The sequence below is a fragment of the Miniopterus natalensis genome, chromosome 7 (genome assembly GCF_054644295.1).
Source record: "Miniopterus natalensis isolate mMinNat1 chromosome 7, mMinNat1.hap1, whole genome shotgun sequence".
Taxonomy (NCBI): Eukaryota; Metazoa; Chordata; class Mammalia; order Chiroptera; family Miniopteridae; genus Miniopterus; species Miniopterus natalensis.
The window spans coordinates 71919064-71943301 of NC_142087.1; the positions used below are offsets into that span (position 1 = coordinate 71919064).

At 41.2% G+C, this 24238-nt stretch overlaps 1 protein-coding gene across 2 annotated transcripts; it reads left to right on the forward strand.

Annotated features, from left to right (window-relative positions):
* The first annotated feature begins 9293 nt into the window (after positions 1–9293).
* On the forward strand, positions 9294–22615 carry SERPINB13 (serpin family B member 13). 2 transcript variants are annotated; one of them, XM_016223501.2, is made up of 7 exons: positions 9294–9458; positions 9961–10047; positions 18276–18404; positions 18795–18912; positions 20280–20422; positions 20569–20724; positions 22211–22615. In XM_016223501.2, the coding sequence occupies exons 1-7, from the start codon at positions 9294–9296 to the stop codon at positions 22613–22615; spliced, it is 1203 nt and encodes a 400-aa protein (XP_016078987.2). The 2 variants fall into 2 exon arrangements, with proteins under 2 accessions (XP_016078987.2, XP_087674751.1); XM_087818625.1 differs by having other exon boundaries at positions 9961–10017.
* The last annotated feature ends 1623 nt before the right edge of the window (positions 22616–24238 follow it).

Here is a 24238-nt window from a genome sequence, read left to right on the forward strand (position 1 = left end):
TAGAACAATAATAATTCCTAATATTTATTGAATATTGATTGTGAACCGGTATTGACTGAAGACCTTGATAGATGTCAGCCCATTTGATCCTCTCAATCATCCTACGAGGTGTTATTAATATTAGCCACATTTAACAGATGAGGAACTGAGGCACAGAGAGATGAAGTCATTTGTGTAAGGTCACTCAGGTAGCAAATGGTTGAACAAGGATTTGAACCAGGCTGTCTGGCTGGATATTATACAGTGGATTTCTAACCATGGCTCTGTCTATCCTTCCAAGGAGAAATAAAGAATACAAGAGGTCATTTATATCCATTTCTTTATTTTGCACATGGAAACTCTGAGGGCCGAGGGTTCCCCAACATCAAGTTTTAGGTGGCCAACAGAGTTGAGAGTGCCGGTGTCCTTTAAGTCTGGAGGTGGAAAATTCAGAAAGCAGTAGGAGTTATGAGGCGGGCAGCCATTGTGGGGACAGGTTCGAGTAGCACTTCAGTAGGAGCAGCCAGTAGGTGTGCGTCTCCCTCTTCCCGCCTTGTGAGAGGCAGTGAGCCGCAGAGGTCTTTGCCCCCAGGATGGAGCAGTAGGTGTGTCTGCTTGAGTCATAGGCGCACAGCAGTGCCCCAGGTGACGGCCTTTGTCAAAGAGAAGGACAAGTTCCCGCTTAATGGTTATAAGCAGCTGGTACCCTTGCCTGGAAGCACGCTGGCCGCTCCCACTCCTAAACTGCCAAGGTAGGCTGTGGTGACTGTAAAACAGCATTCATACAGTCTAATGAGGAATCTCAAACACAGAGATAAGCATATAATCTAGATTACCGAATGTTTAAAGGAAGCAGCTCTTGAAAGAAAGACATCAACCTCGACAGAGTAATAGGTCACACAAGAGACATTAAAAGTATAAAATAAGAACAGGGAATTATTTAAATATCTCTTTAGAGTTCTTGGAAATAAACTTAATTATTACAGAAAGGTTAGTAAGTTGACTGAGTAGCAGAATGAGCACAGCTGATAAGTCAGCTGGAAGACTGAACCTTGGAATTCTACAAAACATAGAAAAAAAGATAAAGTACTGAAAAATGTTAGGAGCCATGCAAGGTAGTTTAAGAAGTTCCAATGCTTATCAAGGAAGATTTCAAGAATAGAGTTCTGAGGGAGTGGGGAGGAAGTACTCAAAGATATAAGGAAAGAAAAATGTACAGAATTGAAAAAAAAGTCATGTGATTGAGAGGGCCCATGGAGGAACTACACTTCCACACTGTAGCACAAATTATAGAAGATCAAGGAAAAAGGAAGCGTTCTAAGAGCTTTGTCATGAAAAGAAGAAGAGCTCCTACAATGGAGTGAGAATCAGGCTGTGTTCGGGCTTCTCTTTGATCCTTCAGGAAGACACAGAGCAATACTTGCAGTTCTGAGAGAGAGAAAAAATTATGAAACAAAAACGTGTATCCATACAAACTATTACTCAAGTGTGAGCAAGGACTCTAAGTGTGCTATCTGCACATTTCAACCTGCAAGAATACCTAGAAGTTCTGTTCTAAAAGAATTTAGAAGATGAATTGGAGAAGAAATGTGGGATATGTGTAACAGTGGTGTCCCCCAAAATAAAAAAAGGTTAATACATGATTTAAGCTTAAATTAGAATAAATAATTTAAAAATTAAGATTCAGGTGATGTCGATATGACAGGTGGGAAATGGTGGTGTTGAGGAGTGAAGAGGGAATTAGATAGAAATAAAACTCTTTGTTATATTTTAGGGGATGCAAGGGAGAACAGAGTGATCTTCCACATTAACAGAAATTCATGTTTGGATATTTGTGTTAACCTAAGGATAACCAGTTGAAGAATGGAGAGAGAATGCATAATTTAAAACTATTCTGGGGAAAAAGAATGAAAAACTCTTGCTCAATTTGAAGAAATGTAAAAAAGAAGAGAAACCCACCAAGAGAGCATGGCGTATACAAGGCGGCAAATAAGTTGAAATATGACTAGTCCCAAGAAGTACGGATGAGTTAACTTGGACAATTAAAAGACAGACTGAATTCAAAAGACATAGATTTATGTGTAGGAGACAGCAAAAACAAAGGGAAAATTAAAATAATGACAGAGAAATTGAGATACCAGAGAAATAGTAACAGGAGGGAAGTGAGAATCACAATAATATCAGATAAAAAAATCAAATCAAATCAACGTCCAAAACAGTAATAGAGACAAACATAAATATTTCACTTTGATAAAAGATGCCATCTAAAAAAGAAAAATTAGTATCACTTAATAGTATAATTTCTAAATACCAGGAAGTACACATAAAAGAAGAAATGGAAAAAAATCTACAAAAATAGTGGATAACTTTAGTATATCTTTTCTAGATTCCAACCTTTCAAGTAAACAAATATCACTTCTCTTTGACATTGTTTATTGCATTTATTTTTTCTTTGGCCAAACCCCCCCAAAAAACTGAAGTTATTTTTTGAGTTTTCGTAAGTTGAATTGATCAATCTTTTATTGCTTCCAGATTTTAAATCAGGCTTTTCTCATGTTCAGGCTGTAAAATAATTTACTCATTCCTTCTCCCCCATTACCTGTGTGATTTCAGAATTAAAAATTTAGATCTCTGATAGAAATGGAATTTGTTCTGGCATGTAAGGCGAAGTATGGATCCAATTTTTATCTTTTTCCAAATGGCTCTCCATTTGTCCAACACTACTGACTAAAACACCTCTTTGTCCCTCAGGAATCTGAGATAGCGCATTTATTATATACTAATTTCCATATGTGCCTTGGTCTATTTATGGACTGTTATCTTGTTCCTTGGCCTGTCTGCTCATGTGCCAACATCACAGTGTTTTAATTATAGAGACTTTATTGCTTTAAATTTTTGATGTTTTTCTATTTATTCTTGTCTGCTTCCCCGCCACCCCCCCCATATGAACATCAGAATCATTTTGTCTCATTTCACTCTTTTAAATTTTCCCTCTTTTTCATTTTTCCTTGTGACATTTAGGGAAGTTGTTTTGTTTGCTTGTTGTAGATGTTGCTTTTATACTATAGCATTATATAATGACTTTACACTACTCTTTTTCTTACTTAGCTTTTTAGTACTTAAAATAGATTTTGACTTTCATCTATGACCTAGGCAATAATAGATGGACTTTATCTATCTTCTCATTTTCCTTTCTAGCATCTTCTCCCACTTTCTTAGCTTTGTCGTTTCTGCTCTGGCAGAGCATCCATGCAGCTACCACCCAGGTAAAGGAATGTAACAGTGTCATCACCCCAAATCCCCCTTTGCATTCTTTCCCATTTATTACATTCTTCATCTTCTTTAAGGTAGAACAGTCTGTTGATATGTAGCATTATAATTTAGTTTTGCCTACTCTTGGACTTTATATACATAGAATCAGATAGTATATATTCTTGTGCATTTGGCCCTTCCTGTTCAGCACTGTGAAATGCATCCATTTTGTTGTTTAAACTTTAGCCCCCTCCCTGTTTAAGCTTTAGCCCCTTCACTGTCATTGCTGTGTAGTATTTCCCGGTGTGACTATAACACATTCCATTTGCACGCTCCCCTGCTGTGCATGTCTCGTGGTGCCCGGGAGCACACATTTCTGGTGGGCATACACCTGAGGTGGAATTGCAGGCACAGGGTATATATATGTCCAACTTTAATAATATATATTTTTTGATTAATGAAAACTTTTAATGTTTATGTAGCCAGTAATAGTAATTAATAGTAATATTTACTATCAATGTTAACAGTTTTGCTTGTTTCATTTGCCTCTGCAATTCATTTAGAGTGGATATTTCGTATATGGTGTGAGGCAGTAGTGAAGATTTATTTTTACCTGTATGGATACCCAGAGGACTCAGCGCAATGTACTGAAAACACCCCCTTCCCACCGCCCTTAAGCCGCACTTCTCGGAAGAGTCCGGCGTGCCCGCGCGTGCAGGTGTGCGCTCTGGCCTCTCCCCTGCCCAAACCGCACTTAGTTATTTAAGGACAGGTCTTACTATCTGACAGGCCCTCTTCCTCCATCTTTAAGGGTGTTTTCGGTTATTCTAGGATCTCTGCTATTTCATATAAATTTGGAATCCCTGGCCAATTTTTTGATTTAAAAAAAAAAGAAACTTCCTGGGATTTCACTGAGATTGTAGAGATCAACTTTGAGAGAACTGACATCTTTACAATATCGAGTCTTCCAAACCACAAATAAACTATCTCTTTCATTTTTAATAAATATTTGATGCTCTTTGGTACTTTTAAAAATCATATATTTAAAAAAATTTCCATTTTCTAACAGTATATTGCTGGTATATAAAAAATAATTTGATTTTTTTTATACTGACCTTGTATTCATCAATCTTGGTAAACTCACTTTTTAATTCTTATAATGGATGTGTCAATTCCTTTGTGAATGATTTTTTTTTTCATTTTGAATCTTGAAACTCTTAACTAATTAAGTAATGAATGAATTAATCAACTGCCTGATTGTCTCTGGTCCCATCTGAATGGAGGCAGTGATAGTGGGCGTGCTTGTTTTTTTTCAGCACAGAGAGAAGTCCCTCTCTTTCTCCATTTCTTTCTATCTGTAAATGCTATTGAAGGACTTGTAAGGTGAACACGTTCCTGGCTCAATATGTAAAGATGACAATTTCTCTCCCCCATTAAAGCACATTTGTCTTAGGTCAGCTACCCTAGAAGCAGAGCCAAAGACAAGGATTCTTGTTCAGGTATTGGGGGGGTGGGGGTGGGGGAGGTGATAGGGGCTTGTCTTTGAGAGAAGCAGGACAAGGTAAGAAAAACATGTTAAACACTCACGTGGCCTCAGCAAGACATTGGCTTCAGTCGGATCCTATGGGGAAAGCTCTGGATGACAAATTGCATTTACAAAATGAGTCCTATTTTGATGTAAGGGGACCGTCCTGTCCTTTAATATCCTCATGCCAGTGAGTCACACCTGAGGTGTGCCCTGGCAGGCGTGGGGTACTGTGTATTCCCAGGTAGGTGGTTTCCATTTAGTTGAGTCATTCGACAGACACAAGGGCAGATGTGAACGACCAGCCAGGCCAGCAAGCAGGTGATAGAAACACTGGCTGGTTAAGGGAGACTGGGTAGGACCCCAGCAGCATCCACTACAACGTTACAGGCTTGGAGACGAAAATGTTACAAGGCAGAATCAGTAACAGACACGCAGGGGTTGTGCCAAACTTGGAATGGGGTGCGAAGCTCATTAGTACTCTGATTCAGGGCTTAATTATTTTCTGTCCTCACTCATAAGCATAGAAACCACTTTTATAGTTTCTAATTATTAACATATTATCTACCTTTGGGACAGTTTTGATACTGGATGGGACTGATGAAAGAAAAAGGAGGAGGGGTCCAATGATGGGAGGTTGTGATGATATTGAAAATTAGGTTTCTAAAGATCAAGGATGGGCACCTGTAACCAGACGGAGAAGTTTTGGTGTCCAGTCATTTATGGCAGGAGCAGGCCCTGGTGATGGCAGCGCCCAAAGCATGGCCATGTATGTGGGCTTCTAGAGGAGACGGGAGGCGAGGGTCATGGAAGTGAGGGATGCCCACACCTGGGCTGTGAAGACCTCCAGAGGGTGGTAGTGGTTAGGGCGACAGGAGGACTATATGCCAAGCACTGGGGTGGGAAGCTATGGTCAGGGAAAGTGTGGCACAGCGAGATGTTGTGACCCCAAAAAGGGACACTGCAAGTGACTGAAGGGAGAATGGCTTGGAAAAAGCAAAAGCGGGAGAGAGGTGACAAATGGGCACCTTGCTTCCTGATCTCAAGATCTGAGTGGCTGTCCCCGCTGAAGACTTTGTGGGGTGTGGTGGTCTCAGGGGAAAGCCAGGCATCCCTGTGAAAGTCTGGTGGTAGAGAAATGCTTCAGGAGAAGCGGAGGGCAATGAAAATAGCTGGGCAATGGAACTGGAATCTAGGGTCCCAGAGAAAGAAATTAGAAGACAAACTGATTAAAACATAGAGCATTATTGCCAACTCAAGGATTCCATGTCATACTTACTTCCTTTTTAAAATTTATTTACTGGGATGACATGGATAAATAAAATGATATAGGTTTCAAGAGCACAATTCTACGATACATCATCTGTATATTGCATTGTGTGCTTACCACCCAAAGTCAAATCTTCTGTCACCATATGTTTGACCCCTTTACTACCCTCCCCCCTGTCACCCTCCCTTTGGCAATCTGTATCTATGAGGTTTTGTTTGTTTTTTCATTTCATTGGCATCCAGGGTTAACTCCACAACTAAGTGCTGATTCCTTCCAAACTTCCTCAGTTTACATATTTCTCAGAGACAGTTAGAAACAAAGTTAATGACATACTGCTTTGAGTTTGCTTAAAGAGCTGTAATCAAAATATTTTTTTAGAAAGCAAACTGTGAGCATTGAGATTGGCACAGACATCAGGCAGCCCTTGGAAACTGCATCAGAGCTGAGCTGCTTCCCTAGCAGACACTCGCACGGAGGGATGGATGTAGATGTCCTTCTAGGGTTTGCTGCTGGCTAATGTGAGGGATCTCCACGCCCTGAGTCCAAGCGCTGCTTCCTTTAATGAACTAGTAGAGCCGGCAGGGGTGCCCCAGGGTTGGCAGGAAAAACTGGAATTTGGAGGTGGAACTTCCTGTTGAGGTTTTTTTCAGTAGTATTGTTCTCCTGACATCAACAAGCTTGTTGGATATTTACGAATTATTGACGCTTAGCCCAATGAGATACATAGTAGAATCTCAATAAATGTTTATCGAATGAATTAAAAGGAGAGATCATAATTAATGAACAGGATGCTTGAGAACAAGAGCTGGTGTGTGTATGTGTGTGTGTTTAGCTGCCTGCCTAAACTTTTCTCATGACTTTTTCTCACTACTTTTCTAGCGAGGCAGTTTCTTTCATTTTCTTCTTTGCGTTTGGCATCCCCCACATAATGCAACCCCAAAGTTAACTTAATTATAGAGATGGGGCTTGTTAGGACATAGCTCTGTACATCTGTGGTAAATGAAGTATGCATTGATTCAGAGCTTCCTGTGGCTACAAACCAGTGGTTCCCAACCTCAGCTGCACATTAAGTCACCTGGGGTGATAAAAATTCTGGTGCTTGGTTCCCACCCCAGCAATGCTGACTCAGTTACGTGGGCTTGGGCATAGACTTTTTTTTTTTAAAGTTCCCTGGCAGATTTTAATGTGCACCCAATGTGGAGAACCAATTCTTCTCAGAGGATCCCCAATATCATTAGGGTTGAAGGCCCTCTTAAGGTCTCCCCTTGCTTGGGTCATGATTCATTTAACTTGACTGTTCTAATGCTGCCCTTGGTCCTCAGTTGAGCTCCTGCTTTTAGTTTTATTTTGTTTTCTTGTTAATTTAGATCTCTTTGTACTTGGACACCCTAAAAGGATTTCTGAGGGATTTCAGAGAAGTGAGAAATTGCAACCCTCCTCCTCTATGTCTAAAGTGTATTGTATTTGAGCTACAGTTGACAGTGCATTTCCCACAACTTCAAGTGCATAACTGCATGGCCATGAAGGAAAGAAATAGGAAATTCAACCTCAATTTTGTCATAAATCTTGCATGCTAATTTTATGAAGGACATCATCATTGAGAAACCAAAGGTTGTTTCACTGGAAATGCAAAAATGGTAATGACTAGGGAGAGGCAGAGAGAGAGATATAAATTAAAGATCTCAATTACTCATGTTACACGTGCTTCCCGGGTCCATGCTCAGCCACCTCTGTCTCTCCAGAAGCCAGGTAAGTTCTTTCTTCAGTTCCAACTGAAGACTCTTTGTGTTTTGAGAATGTTTGTTGATTTGAAAGAAGACCTTTTATTGTGCATAACTTTCCTTGGGGTGATCTGATTTAATTCAGTGTCTACATAGCCATGAGACTGTATCTTCTTCGTGTTGTTTCACAGCAAGTTAATTCATTGTATTTCTGGGTTAACCTGCAAGGCAACCTGGGGTGAAATGGAAATCTCCACAGCAGATGTTGGATGCCCTAGCAGGCAGCGGTGGGCCCTTGATGGCAAAGACACCCCGCTCCCCTAAGTATGTAGGCTGTCAAAAAATTTTATTCTGCCTAATCTCATTCTTGTTTTAGGATTTTTTTTTTTTCTTAAAGCCTTTATTAACTAATTATAACACAGCTAGCTGGAGGTGAAGAAAATATAAAATGTATTTTGTTTATTTTGGGTAAATATTAATTGTTCTTAAATTTTTTTTGATGAGATAACAAAAGTAATATGAACTCACTGTACAAACTCAAAACTCTATAGAAAATTATAAAAAGGAAAGCCTTTCACTCTCAGTTAATAATCTATATGTCATTATTGTGGAGGAAAAATTGAGCCCAGAGTCAAGTTTTCATGCAGCTAGGGACTGGGGTTTAAGAGAGTTAATTTACCCTATCGCCTCTGCACAGGATTTTGAATCAATTGAGAAAGTATCAGAGAAGGATGACTCTTGGCTTGATTATTTCTAAGGCTGGCTGGGGGAACAATGCTTGGATCGGCGGCATGGGGCTCCCCCGCCTCCCCCGGCCTGGCCATGGGTCCCTCATTTGGACAAGCCGGGCAAGGAGGGCAAGGACTGGGCCTGCCTGGGAGCTTACCTCAGGGAGGAGGCGGCGGGCAGGCAGGTCCTGACAGAGAGCAAGGGAGAGTCAAGTGCCAGGCGGTCACCTTGCTCCCTGGGGAACCGAGAACCGAGAAGCACCGGGCGGTGCCCGGCTGGTGCGCGTCTCTGCTGAAGAGAAGGCCGAGCGAAGGGGCGAAGAGCACGCAGCAGGGACCTTCCACCCAGAGGGGGGAAATCCCTCTTTCTTTCTTTTTAAGTTTAAGAAAATACTTTATTGAGGTATAATTGATATGCACAAAGCTTACATATTTAAGGTACACAACTTGATCACCGTGATCAAGGCCATAAACATACCCATCACCTCCAAAGGCGTTGGTGGCCATTATCGTTGTCAGAGGAGGTGAGCCTGAAACGCCTCCTGAGAATTCTGCAGCTCAAGTCCAGGCTTGTCTCTGTGTCTGACTTTAATTTGTTTATTGAAATAGTCCATAAACCCTCTTTTATGGATCAATGCAAGAGAGAGAAGCAGGGAGGGTTCCCATGACCCAAAGCAATTCCAAGTGAAAAGTGCTCATTTGGTTTGTTGTTTCTTTTTTTTTTTGAGAAATAATATTTTTCAATTACAGTTCACACTCAGTATTAATTTGTATTGGTTTTGATTGCTGTTGCTGTTCTAGATCTCTCTAGAATCTTCATGGAGTCGCTTGGAGCAGCGACCACTCAGTTTGGGTTTGATCTTTTCAAAGAGCTGAGTAAAAGAAACAGTGGCAACGTCTTCTTTTCCCCCGCGAGCATCTCGACTGCCATCGGCATGCTCCTCCTGGGGGCCCGAGGGGCCACCGCTGCCCAGCTGCAGAAGGTAGGTGGGGGGTTGCCACTCCTTCTCGAGCAGCCTTTTTTGGGGATGAGCCCTCTAGAATTACCTGGAAAACATGCTCCTCTTGACCCATGGGCCAGGAAACAAAGAAAGCGTGTGAAGACATGAAGCGGCTTTAGGTCTATCAGTAAAGCCCTCTTCCCTCTCCAGATTCCCCAGGCCATCTGCTCCCTGGCACTCAGAATTCCTCCGGGTGAGGGCTGGGTGAGGCCCCGTCCAAAACCATTAACCTGATAATTAAAGACCTATCAGGAGAAGTTGCATAACCCCCACTAGGCTATAAAGGACACATCAAAGATGAAGACATGCACGGGCGAAGCATTTGCAGGCTCCTCTGAAGACAATCAGACTGTTCATGATTTTGCAAGGAGACCAATGTTATCTGTGTGCCCCTGAGGAGACTTTAACAAATGCCCACGATCCCCTGACTGATTCTGTGGGAGGTTTTCCCTGCTCTGACCACCGTATTTTCTGTCCCTTTCAGGTGCTCTTCTCTGAAAAAGACACAGAAAACTCAAGACCGAAAGCCGAGGAAAAAGAGGTGGGAGACCTGCCTTACCACGTCACTAAGGTGGCTTTGCAGATGTGGCCTCACTGGGGAAATGTGTGGAAGAGGGACTACCTCACACTTTCTATTTTAAGCAGTAATAATCACAGCAGTGAAACAGTGTCACTAGGGTTATACAATTATAACAAACCCTTAGTGTTAAGAGGAGACCTTATCTTGAATGCACACTAACCACTATGATAGATACTGGTAAAGGCCAGCAGACTGAGGAGTCCCTACAGCAGAGTGGATGGGTTTGGAGGTAAACAGACATGGGTTCAAATCCTGACCCAGTCAGTTAACAGCTGTGCTGCTTTAGGCAAATTATTCATCTTCTTTGGGCCTTGTAGAGTGCCCAGTAGAGTGCCTGGAACACACTGGTGACTTGCCCAGTGGTGGCATGGTGGTATAGGTGATATTGTTACTACACTGTATTTTTTTTTTTAATATGTCTTTATTGATTTCAGAGAGAAGAAAAGAGAGGGAGAGAGAGAGACAGAAACATCAATGATGAGAGAGTCATTGATCGGCTGCTTAGCCCGCAACCTGGGCATGTGCCCTGACCGGGAATCGAACCCCAATCACCTGGATCCTAGGTCGATGCTCAACTGCTGAGCCACGCCTGGCCGGGCTCTACACTGTATTTTTATTTTAAGTTCCCTGTTTCCCCTATTCCTGCTCTGATGTTTTATTTAAAAAAAAATATTCGCACAGGATTAATGACTTCCTGGGGTCTCTTCCAGCTCTAGGGTTGTATATGCCTCGTGCAAAGGACAGAGTATGCAAACATGGGAGAGAGGTTAAGTCCGAAGGTTGGGGTTGACATTTGGAGATGGTTAGAGCTCTCAGGAAGGTAACATCTGCCCTGACAGTTATAGCTCAGTCCCAGACCCTCTTAAAAATAGGGGTCAAGTCACCCAGTCATACGGGCTGTTCATTTCACATCCCACACGGCCAGGTCGTCTGGGTTCCTCCAGTGCCTACGTGGAGAGTCAGGCTTCCTCCCAGGCTCTGTATGAGAGTTGGGGCAGGTAGCTGCTCCGCTGTCCACTCAGTCAAGGTGCACAGTGGTTTGAGAGCACTTACCCTCCCAAATAGAACCTTTGTGGGAATGAGGAAAAATAGAGCAGAGATACTAGAAATTTTAACATAGTATGTGGCTCACATTTGTGGCTCGCATTTTATTTCTATGAGACAGCGCTGGTCTATAGCATATATCTGGGAGGTAGGGTGTATGCAGGTTCCACTTTATTAAATATTACCTAATGTTTGCAAAAGGGCTGATTCCAACATCTGTTGCTCTCAGCAGTGTATACAGGCCCATTTCATATGGTTGTAAGAAGAAAGTCAGACCTGAGATCCCACCGGCCTTACAATCCCCAGCAATACATTTTCATCCATCTATCCTTCCATACACATATAAATAAGTATATATTTTTCTGTATCTATTGGTGATCAATGATTTATTTTCTCTGTTAAAGAGTGAATCCCATTAATAGAATTTCTAATGTTGTCATTTTTTCATCTGTGGGATAATCAACTTGATCATGATTTTTAAAATTATACATTATTGAATTGGATTTGGTTATATTTTAAGCGTTTTTAAAAAATTTATGTTATAAACATAATCGATCTGTACTATTTTTCTTTGTCTTGTCCTTTTCTAGTTTTGATATCAAAGTCTCACTAGACTCCTAAGATGGGGAATGTTTCCTCTTTTTTTTTATTCTCTGGAAGAGTTTTTATAAATTTAGAAACACACCTAGTATTCTGTTCAGAATTTGGATTTAAAACTTCCTGGGCCTGGTGATTGATTGATTGATAATTTCTGTTTCTATAATTGTGACTACTTTAGATACTTCATATGCGCATACAGTATCTGTTTTTTTGTGTGCTTGTGTGTGACTGGTTTATTTTACTCACCATAATGTCTTTGAGATTCATCCGTGTTGACACATGCAACAGCATTTCCTTCTCTTTAAAGGCTGCATAATATTCCTTTGTATTTATAGACTACGCATTCTTTATCCATTCGTCTGTTGATGGAGACTTAGGTTGCTTCTAGTGTTTGGGTGTCGTGAATGAAGAACTGCAGTTAACATGGATGTGCAAATATCCCTTGAGATCTTGCTTTGAATTCTTTTGGATACATTCCCAGGAGTGTGATTGCTAGATCATATGTTAATTCTATTGTTAAATTTTGAGAAACCTCCATACTATTTTCCGTAACAGCTACACTATTTTAGATTTGCACCAACAATGCACAGGGGTTCTGGCTTCTCTACATCTTCACTAACACTTGCTCTTTCCTGTTCTTTTTATAGTGGCCTTCCTAATGGGTGTGAGACGATATCTCATTGCGGTTTTGATATTGGCACTCTCCTTATGATTAGCGATGTTGGGCATCTTTTCAGATGCTGTTGGCCACTGGTATGCTTTCTTTGGAGAATTGCCCATGCAAGTTCTTCGCCCATATTTGTCATTGGTTTATTTTTGGTGGTGGTGGTGTTGTTGAGTTGTCGAAGCTCCTTGTATATTCCAAATATTAACCCTTATTAAATATATCATTTGCAAGTATTTCCTCCCTTTGTGCAGGCTGTCTTTTCACTTGGTTGATTGTCTGATGATCAGAAGTTTTTTAGTTTGATGTAATTCCATTTGTCTATTTTTGCCTCGTTGCCTGTGCTTTTGATGTCATTCTCAAGAAATCGTTACCAAATCCAGTGTCCTAAAGTTTTCCCCTTATGTCTTCTAGTGGTTCTATATTTGTAGGTCTTATTGCAGGTCTTTAACCTATTTTGAGTTTGGGTTTTTTTTTTTGGTATGTGGTTTAAGGTAAGGTGTCAAACTTCATTCTTCTTCATGCGGATATTCAGTTTCCCCAGCACTTTTGTTTAATAGACTGTCCTTTTCTCATTGTGTAGTCTTGGCACCCTTGTGGAAGATTATTTGGCCATTTAAGCAACGATTTCTTTCTGAACTATCTATTATTTCCATCGGTACCTATATCTTTCTTTATGCCAGTACCACGGCATTTTACTTACTGATGCTTTGTAGTATGTTTTGAAATCAGGAAGTCTGAGGTCTCCAACTTTGTTCTTTATTTTCCAGATTGCTCTGGCTACTCAGGGTCCCTTGAGATTCTGTATGAATTTTAGGATTTTTCCCCTATTTCTTTAAAAAATGCCACTGGGATTTCAATCAGGATTGCACCTAATTTATACATCACTTTGGGTAATACAGATATTTAATGATATTGCATTCTCCAATCACTAGCATGGGATGTCTTTCCACTTATTTGTATCTCCTTTAACTTTTTTAAAGCAAATTTTTGTAGTTTTCAGTATACAAGTCCTTTACCTCCTTAGTTAAGTTATACATACGTATTTCATTCTTTTTGGTACTATAGTAAATGCGGTTATTTGTACTAAGTCAATGGGATTACTACTTTTTGGATTGGTCCTTGTTAGTGTATAGAGATGTAACTGATTTTTGAATGTAGATTTGTATCTAAACTTGCTGACTTAATTTATTAGCTGTCACTCGTTTTGTGGACTCTTTAAGGCTTTCTGCATATAAGATCATGTCATCTGCGAACAGACGTTATTTTACTTCTTTTACTTTCAATTTGCATTCCCCTTTTTAATTTTCTTCTCTAGTTTCTGTGGGTAGGATGTGCAGTACTATGTTGAATATGTTAAGCAGCAGTAGTGAGAGTGGACGTCTTTACCTGATTTTGGAAGAAAAGCTTTCATTTCACCACTGAGTGTGATAATATCTGTGGATTTTGCACAAATGGCTTTTATTACTTTGAGGTTGATTTCTTGTATTTCTAGTCTTTTGGGTGTGTTTTTTTAATCATAAAAGGGTGCTGAATTTTGTCAAATGCTTTTTCTACATTAATTGAGACAATCATGTGGGTTTCGTTTTTCGGTATGAATGTGCTGTATTACATTGACTGAATTATTAGGTCAAATCGTCCTTGCATTCCAGGTATAAATCCTACTTGGTTGTGGTGTATAATCCTTTTAATGTGCTGTTGAATTTGGTTTGCTAGTATTCTGTTGAGGTTTTTTGAATCAATACTCATCAGGGTTATTGGTACATAGTTTTCATCTCTGATGTCTTTGGTTTTGGTGTCAGGGTAGTTCTAGCCACATAGAATGAGTTTGACAATGATCCCTCTTCTTCAAGTCTTTGGAAGACTTTACAAAGGATTGGTATTAATTCTTCCTAAAATATTTGACAGAATTCTCCAATGAAACTATCTGTCTTTATTAGAGGTCTTTGATTATGGTCTTCTTACTATTTATGTCTGTTCACATTTTTATTTCTTCATCATTCAGTCTTGGGTGGTTGTATATTCCTAGGAATTTATCTGCTTATTCTAGGTTATTCATTACTTTCACATATATACTTGTTCATAGCAGCCCCTAATAGTCCTTTTTATTTCCAGACATTTCTAATTTTTGTTATTATTCTATTTTTTCTTAGTTAGTTAAGGATTTGCCAATTTTGTTGATCTTCTTTAAAAAAAAACCCCACAACTCTTGTTTTTGTCTTTTTTACTGTCTATTTTGTTTATTTCTGCTTTATTATTATTTTAAAAAATATATCTTTATTGATTTCAGAGAGAGGAAGGGAGAGGGAGAGAGAGATAGAAACATCAATGATGAGAGAGTCATTGATCGGCTGCCTCCTGCACGCCCCCAACTGGGGATGGAGCCCGCAACCCGGGCATGTGCCCTGACCGGGAATCCAACAGCAATCTCCTGGATCCTAGGCCCATGCTCAACCACTGAGCCACTCCTGGTCCCACATATTTCTGCTTTAAATGTAACCTTAACTTTTGGGTTAGTTTGTTCTTTCCCTTGTCCCTTGAGATGTAAAGTTAGGTTGTTGATTTAATTTGTTCCTTTCATTGAGTCACATTTCCTCCTTTCTTTGCATGCTTGTTGCCTTCTGTTGGGATCTGGCAATTGGAAACTCAGCCACACAAGAATATCTTTTAAAAATCAGGCTGACTAGAGCCCTAGCCAGTTTGACTCAGTGGTTAGAGCATCCGGACTGAAGGATCCTGGGTTCAATTCCAGCCAACGGCACTTACCTGAGTTGTAGGCTCCATCCCTGGCCTCTGTTGGGGTACATGCGGGAGGCAACCAATCGATGTGTCTCTCTCACATCGATGTTTCTCTCTCTCTCCCCCCCCACTCTCTCTGAAAAACAATGGAAAAAATATCCTCGAGTAAGGATTTAAAAAAACAAACAAAAAAATTCCTGCTGACTAGAGATCCTGGAGACCGCTAAGCCTTTTCTGGGGATGAATTCCCTTTGGGTAAATGCGGGTAACCTCCTGATTGAAGAAGTTTGCAGATTTCTACTCAGGAGGACCCCTGGTGTCTGCCTGTGGTACTGCAGATTCATGAATGTTAATTGCCTTTGTTCTCAGGGGCTCTCTTGGTGCCCTGTTCCTATGGGCACTTAGGTTCAGGCCAGACAGGAACCAAGCCCTCAGGCAGCTTCTGGGAAAGTCAGAAGGTTGGATGTACATTGCACTCTTCTGTTTCTCTCCCCGGGGATAATTTGGGAGTTGGGAGTTTTCCCCTAATCATATCATGGTGTGTGTGTGTGTGTGTGTGTGTTTATGTGTGTGTAGGGATTCTGGTGAATAAATGCCGTGAATTTTTTTGGCCAGGATTCAGGTCAATTGGTTTCATGCTCAATGGGATACAAAAACCTCTTAACTCATTTCCGGATATCTTACAAATGTATTTGTTTCTTGTATTGTTGTTAAGTCAGTATCTCTAGTCTGGCGCTTCTTATTTGCTCATCTTGATGACATCACTCCTGGGAAGCCTCTTTAGTAAAGATTAGCTCATGGTAGATGCTGTCAGGTTGCACTGGGCTTTGTTTGTTCTCGAATGAATATTGAATTGTATGTTGCATTCTAGGTTGAGATTTTCTCCAGCTTTTTGAAGATAGCATTCTACTCTCCATGTCCAATGTTGTTGTTAAGAAGTTGGTTTATTTGTCAGTCTTTAGTAGGTGATCTCTCTGGCTGCATTTAAGTTTTGCTGTCTGTTTTTGTTGTTTCTGAATTTTACTATAGTATGTCTAGATGTGGATTTCTTTATTTACTAAGACAGATCTACTGTGATTTCTGAATATGAAAATTCGTAATTTTAAAAAATATGTTTTTACTGATTTCAGAGAGAGGAAGGGAGAGGGAGAGAGAAAGAGAAACATCAATGATGAGAGACAGTCATTGATCAGCTGCTTCCTGCACACCCCCTACTGGGGATCAAGCCTGAAACTCAGCATGTGCCCTGACCAGGAATTGAACCATTACCTCCTAGATCCTAGCTAGACACTCAACCACTGAGCCACACCAGATGGGCTTTGAAAATTCATACTTTCCATAATTCTGGAAAATTAGCCAATTAATTTTTTAAATAATGCATGTTCTCCATTCTTTCTTGCCTTTCGGAAGAATGCTAGAATTCTTATTCTATCTTCTAGATTTCTTCACCTGTCATACATATTTCATCACTTTTTGTCTGTGAGCTGCATTCTGAGACAATTATTCAGCTCTATCTAGTCTACTAATTTAGCAGTGCCTAACTGGCTGTTTAACTCATCTATTGAGCTTTTAAATTTCAATGTTTATTGAACATATAGAGATTCTAGTTGATTATAAAACCAACTTGGAACTTGATAACTGTCTCCTCTTTCTCAAAGATATTTTCAATATCTTTTCTCAATATGCCACTTTTTAAGTGTGATATCTGATAATATCAACATCTAAAGTCCTGAGGGCCTAATATGGCTCTTTGCAATTTTTTTCATCTGATTCTTGATGTGAGACTTATTTTCTCATGATTTGTAGTTTTGGAATATGAACTAATATTTGGTTGGTAATCTATGGTAGTCCTGTGAAACCTGAGATGCAGTTACCTTTCTAATATAGATAATTTTTTTCTGGAATAAGATCTTGGAATGTTACCAACCTAGTGCCACTTTAAGTTAATTTCTTAGTTTGTGGTTTCCCAGTCCACAGAGGTAGTATGATTTCAGACCTCAAACCTGTTTGACTGTAGGCTTTTACTCCCTTTCTCCATTTTCAGGTCAACTTAGTCACAACCGGCCCACTGGAGAAATACTCCGATTACACCCTTCTCTTTATAGCAATCCATTTTCCCCATAGGCTTCAATACCTTGATCTGCTCATGTCACATGTCAGTCAACCTCAGTCATGAATGATCACTGGACATTTAAAGGCTCATAGTAACAAGGAGGGAGCCAAAGGTCAAATTCAACCTCAGATATTTTGCTTGAGTAGCACACTTTTACACTTTCCATTTGAATGTCTTCAAATGTTTATTGGTTATGCACAGAATCAACTGAATGTTTTTTATGTGCCAGCTACTACTTTGGCCATTGAGTAGCCATTAGTGAAATAAAAAGATGAAACAAACAAAAGACTCATGGGTTTTATAGTCTAGAGGAAGAAGGCCTTTCTGTTAGTGCCATCAATTAAGGGTAAGGTTTTCAGTTCAAAATTAAAATGTCTCTCCCTCGCATCCAGCACAGATGGAAGTAGCCAGACATCACTTAACAAGCAGGGGAGTGGTCTTGCTCTCTGTTTTAAGGACATGAGCTGTGTCAGAGTGCCCTGCCATGGAGCACTCACTCCTCAGCCCTCAATCAGAAAACTGATGGATTCTACAAAAAATATCTAGACATAAGATATTTTCCCCTCCTAGACATAAGGAAAAAAGTCTCACTTCAGCCCAGTGTGTAGCTCTGACAAATGGCTACTTATACCACCAAAAGTCTCTTTTCTTATCCACTGTATAGAACAGATATGTCCAAATTTAAAGTGGATAAGAGTCACCTGAAGAATCATCTACTTTCCTCAGTTACTTAGTATTGCGAGGAGCTAAAAGCAAGCACATGAAACACTTGGTGGGCAATTACATTTGAGATGAAAAATGCAGCCCGAGCCAGAAAAGCAAGATCTGTGGTATTGGGCCAAGGAGCAGGCTTCTTTGTGGAGCTGAGATCAGTTGTGACTTACCTTATCAGATGATTTGTGTAAAAGCCACCTGACATCCAGGGAATATACCACACTCATGGGCCATCCTCAAGGCTGCCAAGCTGAGGGAAAGGCCCAGCAGCCATGTCCTCCTGGGGAAGAACCTAGGCTTGCTTTTGCTAAGATAACTCATTGAGTTTTTGTTTTGATTTTGAAGACTGAGAAGACAGAAGAGATACACCACCAATTCCAAATGCTTTTGAGTGAACTAAGCAAACTCAATAATTATTATGAGCTGAAAATAGCCAACAGGCTATTTGGAGAGAAGACATACCTTTTCCTTCAAGTAAGTATTGCTGTGTCCACCACCTCTGTGAGTCATGCTCGTGAATGGCCAGTGGCCCTGTTGGGACTGTAGGTCCTGGTGGCATGCTGCCTACATTGACTGCCTGGGTTGGCCCAGATCACTTGCTGTCCCCCATGCCTGTTTTTCAGACATCCAGGCCCTTCGAGAACTCCTTTTTAAACTTGGCAGTTTAAATCTGATTTTTGCTTTAACCCTATTGCACCTGCATAAAAATATGCACGGAAGTATTCAAAGTGATTTGCCCAGGTCCTCAAAATCCCTGCTTACATTGTTAAGGATCTTGATATACAGCTAAACTCATTTGGAGATGTTGGCAATGGATACATTGAATTTCAACCTCTTTTTATTCCTTCCCTGTTTCTCCTAAAGAAATACTTAGATTATGTTGAGAAATATTACAATGCATCTCTGGAACCTGTTGATTTTATAAATGCAGCAGATGAAAGTCGAAAGAAGATTAATTCCTGGGTTGAAAGCCAAACACATGGTAGAGTATGGATGGGTCGTTCATCATAAAAAAGCTCCTTGAGTGCCCTCTGTGAGTGAAGCCCTGTGCTTGGCACTGCGTGGGGGGCCAGGGTGGACAAGCTTTGAGAGGGGACTTGGTATGGGTTTTACGGGGTCAGAAGGGCAGGCCTGGGCATGAGGGGAGGGAAGAGGCCCTGCAAATGGTAGAGAGGGTCAAGGAGAACCAGAGAGGGGGTCATAGGAGCCAACTCCATGGAAACACTTAGTGGAGAATTATTTGCACATGGTTGTGCCCCACAATAACTTTGAGGGCCCTGAAACTGGGCTCATGTCTGCTCGGGTTCACATCCTTTCCTTTATATCAGAGCCTTTCTGTCTGAGTCTGGGTCTTTAAGTGGAAATGTCAGAGAGGGTTTCCTTTCTCTTTATCAAATGAGAAACAGTCAACTCTCTCATCAAGACCCACTTTTGCTACCTACAGCTGGGGCTACCTGGGCCTGCTCTCCACTTGAGCATCACTTGGGGGTGATAACAACTTTCAGCCCCATCCACAGCAGGGAACGTGACAAAGTCCTCACTTCACCCTCTCCTCCCCATTACCCACCTAGCGGGAGCCAAACACTCAAGAACTTCCCGAGAGGAGAGGTGATATGCAAATACCCGGGGGCGGGGGATAGCTGATACTTTAGCGTTAGAGCTCCAGATCACATTTTTTATTCCAGTTATCAGGGAGACATCTGTCATTTCAGAATGCATTTTTCTTCATAGTTAACCCAAAGGAAATAAAAGGTTTTAAAGGTAGGAAAATAAAGGGTCTATGAAAAGGTTTTAAAGTAGGAAAATAAAGGGTCTACCAAAAGGTTGGTCGAAGATAATACTCTTTAGAATTGAGTTTGAGGTGGGCTGAACCCAGAGACAAGAATGTCAGCTCCTTTTCCAATAAAATAAGAAATCTCTCAATCTCAGGTGGTAACCACATCAAGTGGGTAAAAATAATAATAGCTAACATTTCCTGAGTGCCTATTGTGAGCCGGGTAGGGATCTAAGTGCTGTCCATGTATTAAATCACTCCTGTCAGCAGCCCTATGAGGCAGGTTTCATTCCTGCTTTACAGATGTGGAAACTGAGGCAGAGAGAGATTCCTCAGTTGATAAGAGGCCAAACTGGGTGCTCACAGAGGCAATCAGATGGCAGAGCCTGAGCTCTTCACCCCTCACACCTCAGTCCCCTGGGATGAACAGGCGGTGGCAGTGAGCCTGTTGCGCAGGGCTCGCAGGTGCCGGCCTGGCCCAGGCTAAGGACCCATCGAGTCCCCCTGCCTGGTGTCTGCCACGCATATCACTTAACATATTGAAGATGGGCCAATTCTGTTGCTGTCGTTTGCAGAAAAAATCAAGGACCTGTTTCCAGATGCCACTCTAAGCAGCTCCACGAAGCTGGTGCTGGTGAACGTGGTGTCCTTTAAAGGGCAGTGGGACAGGGCGTTCAAGAAAGAGCACACCAAGGAGGAGGCGTTCTGGCTGGATAAGGTGCGGTGCTTTACAGGAGTGACGTGCTCACGGGATGTGAACCCCGATGCGTTTCCGTCAGGGCGTGGGGGCAGCACCTGCGGGTTCGGCGGCCGGGGGCTGGCCCGGCGGCCCTGCCCTGACGCGGGTGCCCGGGCGTGTCGCAGGGCACGAGCAAGCCTGTGATGATGATGGCGCAGCGCCGCTCCTGCAGCTTCGCCCTCCTGGAGGACCTGCAGGCCAAACTGCTGGGCATTCCCTACAAGAACGGCGACCTGAGCATGTTCCTGCTGCTGCCCGACGACGTCGACGGCCTGGAGGAGGTAAGGCCTCGCAGTGCCCGTGTTCGCGTCGGCGTCCGGGGGCCCTGCGCCCGAGCTAGTGCCGGGTGAGCCTGCAGGAGGGGCTGTGCTGGGCGCCGGCGGCTGCAGGTTTTCCTGCCACTTTGCCGCTAACGTATTGGCGTGGCCGGTGCACTGTGCTTTTGAAGCCAGGAAGGCCTTGCTTCAGACCCTGATTCCTCTTTAGCAGCGTTGTGTCCTTTCAAGCTATTTAACTTCCTTGAAACTCAATATTTTTCCGTCTATAAAATGGGCTTCATGGTTTTTAATGTGTAGTGTTATTGTAACGATTAGAGGCCATACTCTATCTCTCGCTCTGTCTCTATCTCTGTCTCTATTTTTATCTCTGTGTCTCTCTCTCTTTGTCTCTGTCTCTGTTTCTGTCTCTCTCTCTCTCTTTGACTGTGTCTCTGTCTCTATCTCTGTCTGTGTCTCTGTTTCTGTCTCTATCTCTCTGTCTCTCTCTCTCTTTGACTGTGTCTCTGTCTCTATCTCTGTGTCTCTGTCTCTATCTCTATAACATGCACAGAACAGCATCAGTATTATAACAATATAGCACCTATCACATATAATATTATAATACTGGATGTTGTCCCGTTGCTGTGAAACATGGCTAATTCGTTACACATTGGACAACACTGTGGGACAGCGACATAGGAGTATGTTTAAGGGCTTTGAGAGTATTCCTGCTCTGACGCAAACACCCCAGTTGTGGAAATTATCCCAAGGAAATAATTCAGGAGAAAAAATTGCCTTTTTTGAGTCAATTAAAAATTTCTGCATTAAATACACTAGGATACCTAGTTTGAAATTCATCATCATAATTATGTTTTGTATCAACATAATCTATTATCTATTACAATGCATGATACATAGATACTTGTAAAGTGAATGAATGGGTGAATGTTGGGGAAAATTTATCAATTTGGTGAAAATATCTCTCAGATTAAAGATATTTAGGAGAGATATGCAGTAGTGTAAAGAAGTTTACATTATAAAAAATAAACCAGACATTCTCTGTGATTGCAACTATGTAAATGCATAATTTATATGTAAATGTATTAATATGTACTACATATTATAATAAACATTACATTATTTACAATAATATAATATATTAATTATAATTTGCTTATATAATTTACATAAACATATATTTTGTTATCTATAAAAAATATATAATATGCAAAGACATTAGGGGAATAGTAAGATGTGAAATAATATGCAGTAGATCGATGGAATAAGAAATTTCTTATCTTTAAAAATTCACTAAATGCTATTGACTTTTCACATAGGCACAGAGAATTTAAATAGAGAAAATATAAGACAAGTGCCTGCTATATAAAGACAACGGTCTAGTGAAATTTCTACTGTTGTTACTAAAATTAATGATTTCTGAAGGATACAGATCAGTGTTAAACTGTTTCAAACTTTTATTGATAATCTTGCCCCCCCCTTTCCTTAATAGATGATAAATAAAATAAGTCCCGAGGAGTTAGTAGAGTGGACTAGCCCGGGGCAGCTGGAGGACAGGCCTGTGGACTTGCGCCTGCCCCGCTTTGAAGTGGAGGACAGCTACGACCTGGAGGCGGCGCTGGCCGCCCTGGGCTTGGGGGGCGCCTTCAGCGAGCGGGGGGCTGACTACTCGGGCATGTCCCCGCACTCAGGGCTGCACGCCCAGAAGTTCCTGCACAGGTCCTTTGTGGCGGTGACGGAGGAAGGTACCGAGGCTGCAGCGGCCACCGGGGCGGGTTTCGGGGTCACATCAGTGCCAGGCCATGAAACTTTTCACTGCGACCACCCCTTCCTGTTCTTCATCAGGCACAATGGGTCCGACAGCATCATCTTCTTCGGCAGATTCTTCTCTCCTTAGGCCGGCCGCTGGCTTGGCGGGAGATCGGTGTTGGAGGATTAATAGGACTGTGGGAACAGCCCGTTCTTTACAGCGATTTGCTTTCCTGGCTTGCATTCCAATCTCACCACCAAAGCGCATGAGTTAGTGACTGCGCTGGGTGTGTGTGTTTATAATTTTCCTTAAAAGGGAAATGTCCTTTTGTCTGTGTCATGTATAAAGTGACTTAAATCAAGGCTTAGTAATAAAATGCGGTTGATTTCTTCTGAAAGTAAATTAATGACGTGGTTTTATGCACCAATGAAAGTAACAGTCTCGTCAGTAAAGACTATGAATTAGTGATTTTTGGGTCCCTCTAGTTCTAATATTTTGAAAGATGATAATGAAAAGTAAAATAAAACAATAATTTACTCAATTCATGTGTTACTTTTTTCTTTCTCTGCAGATAGTGCGGCAAACTGCGCATAGGAAAGAGAATGTAGAAACACATTGGCGAAACAAATTAAAACTCAAAAGCCAGAACAAAGTGAAACAATGTCCTAGGCAGAGAGGATGCCCATATTTCCACCCTGTGCTCTAGCAGAGCAAATCACTCATTGTCAGTTGCACAAACATCTTGATATTGTGAAGTCAATGTGGTCATAAAAAAAGATGCACTCATTTTAATCCTACAACTTGAGTTTTGATAAATGTATACATCTGTGCAAACACCACCACACTCAACATACAGAACATATTCATCGTTCCCCAAGGTCCCCTGTTCTGTTTCCCTGTCAACCACCCCATAAAGCCCCAGCTCATGCACCTGCTGACCTGCCTTCAATCACTACAGGGTACAGTTGTCATTTCTAGGGTTTCATTCAAATGGATTCGTATCGTATGTTCTCTTTTGTGTCTAGCTTCTTTTGCTGAGCACTGAGCTCTTCGATGTTGTTGGGGTATCAGTTACTTCCTATTGACAAACAGTATTCTGTTGTATGGATAAACCACATTTTGTTTGTCCATTTACCCATTGGGCATTTATGTTGTTTCCAGTGTTTGGCTCCTATGCATAATGCTACGATGCACATTTCTGTGCATAAGTTTTTGTGTGGACATATGTTTTCATTTCTCTTGGGTAGACACAAAGGAGTGAAATTGATGGGTCTTATGGTATATATAGTACACATTTAAATTTATAAGAAGCTGCCAAAATATTCTCCAAAGTGGTTGTGCCATTTTCCACTCTTACGAGCGATGTCTGAGCATCCCAGTTGCTCTGCATCATCACCAGTGGCTGGTGTGGCCAGTGTTCTTCATTACACCCACTCCAGTAGGTGTGAAGGTGGCACCTCATTGTGGCTTTAATTTATGCATTTCCCTTATGACGGATGATGTTGAGAACCTTTTTCATGTGCCTGTTGGTCGTATGCATATCTTCTTTTGTGAAATGTCTATTCAATTTTTTTGCCCTTTTTTTGCCTTCTTTTATTAAATTGTTTTCTTATTATTGACTTGTAATTGTCTTTGATATATTCTGAATAAAAGTGTTATGTCAGCCATATGAATTTAATTTTGGTGTCATTGAGCAATTTAAAATTTTCAGAGTCCAATTCATTAATTTTTTTCTCTTATGATTTCTGTTTTTTTTCTGTCTTATTTAAG

Coding starts and splice junctions, on each gene's coding strand:
- SERPINB13 (XM_016223501.2), top strand. CDS start 9,294: ATGGAGTCGCTTGGAGCAGCGACCACTCAGTTTGGGTTTGATCTTTTC. Junction 18,405..18,794: donor AGACATACCTTTTCCTTCAA/GTAAGTATTGCT, acceptor TTTCTCCTAAAG/AAATACTTAGATTATGTTGA. Junction 20,725..22,210: donor ACGTCGACGGCCTGGAGGAG/GTAAGGCCTCGC, acceptor TTTCCTTAATAG/ATGATAAATAAAATAAGTCC.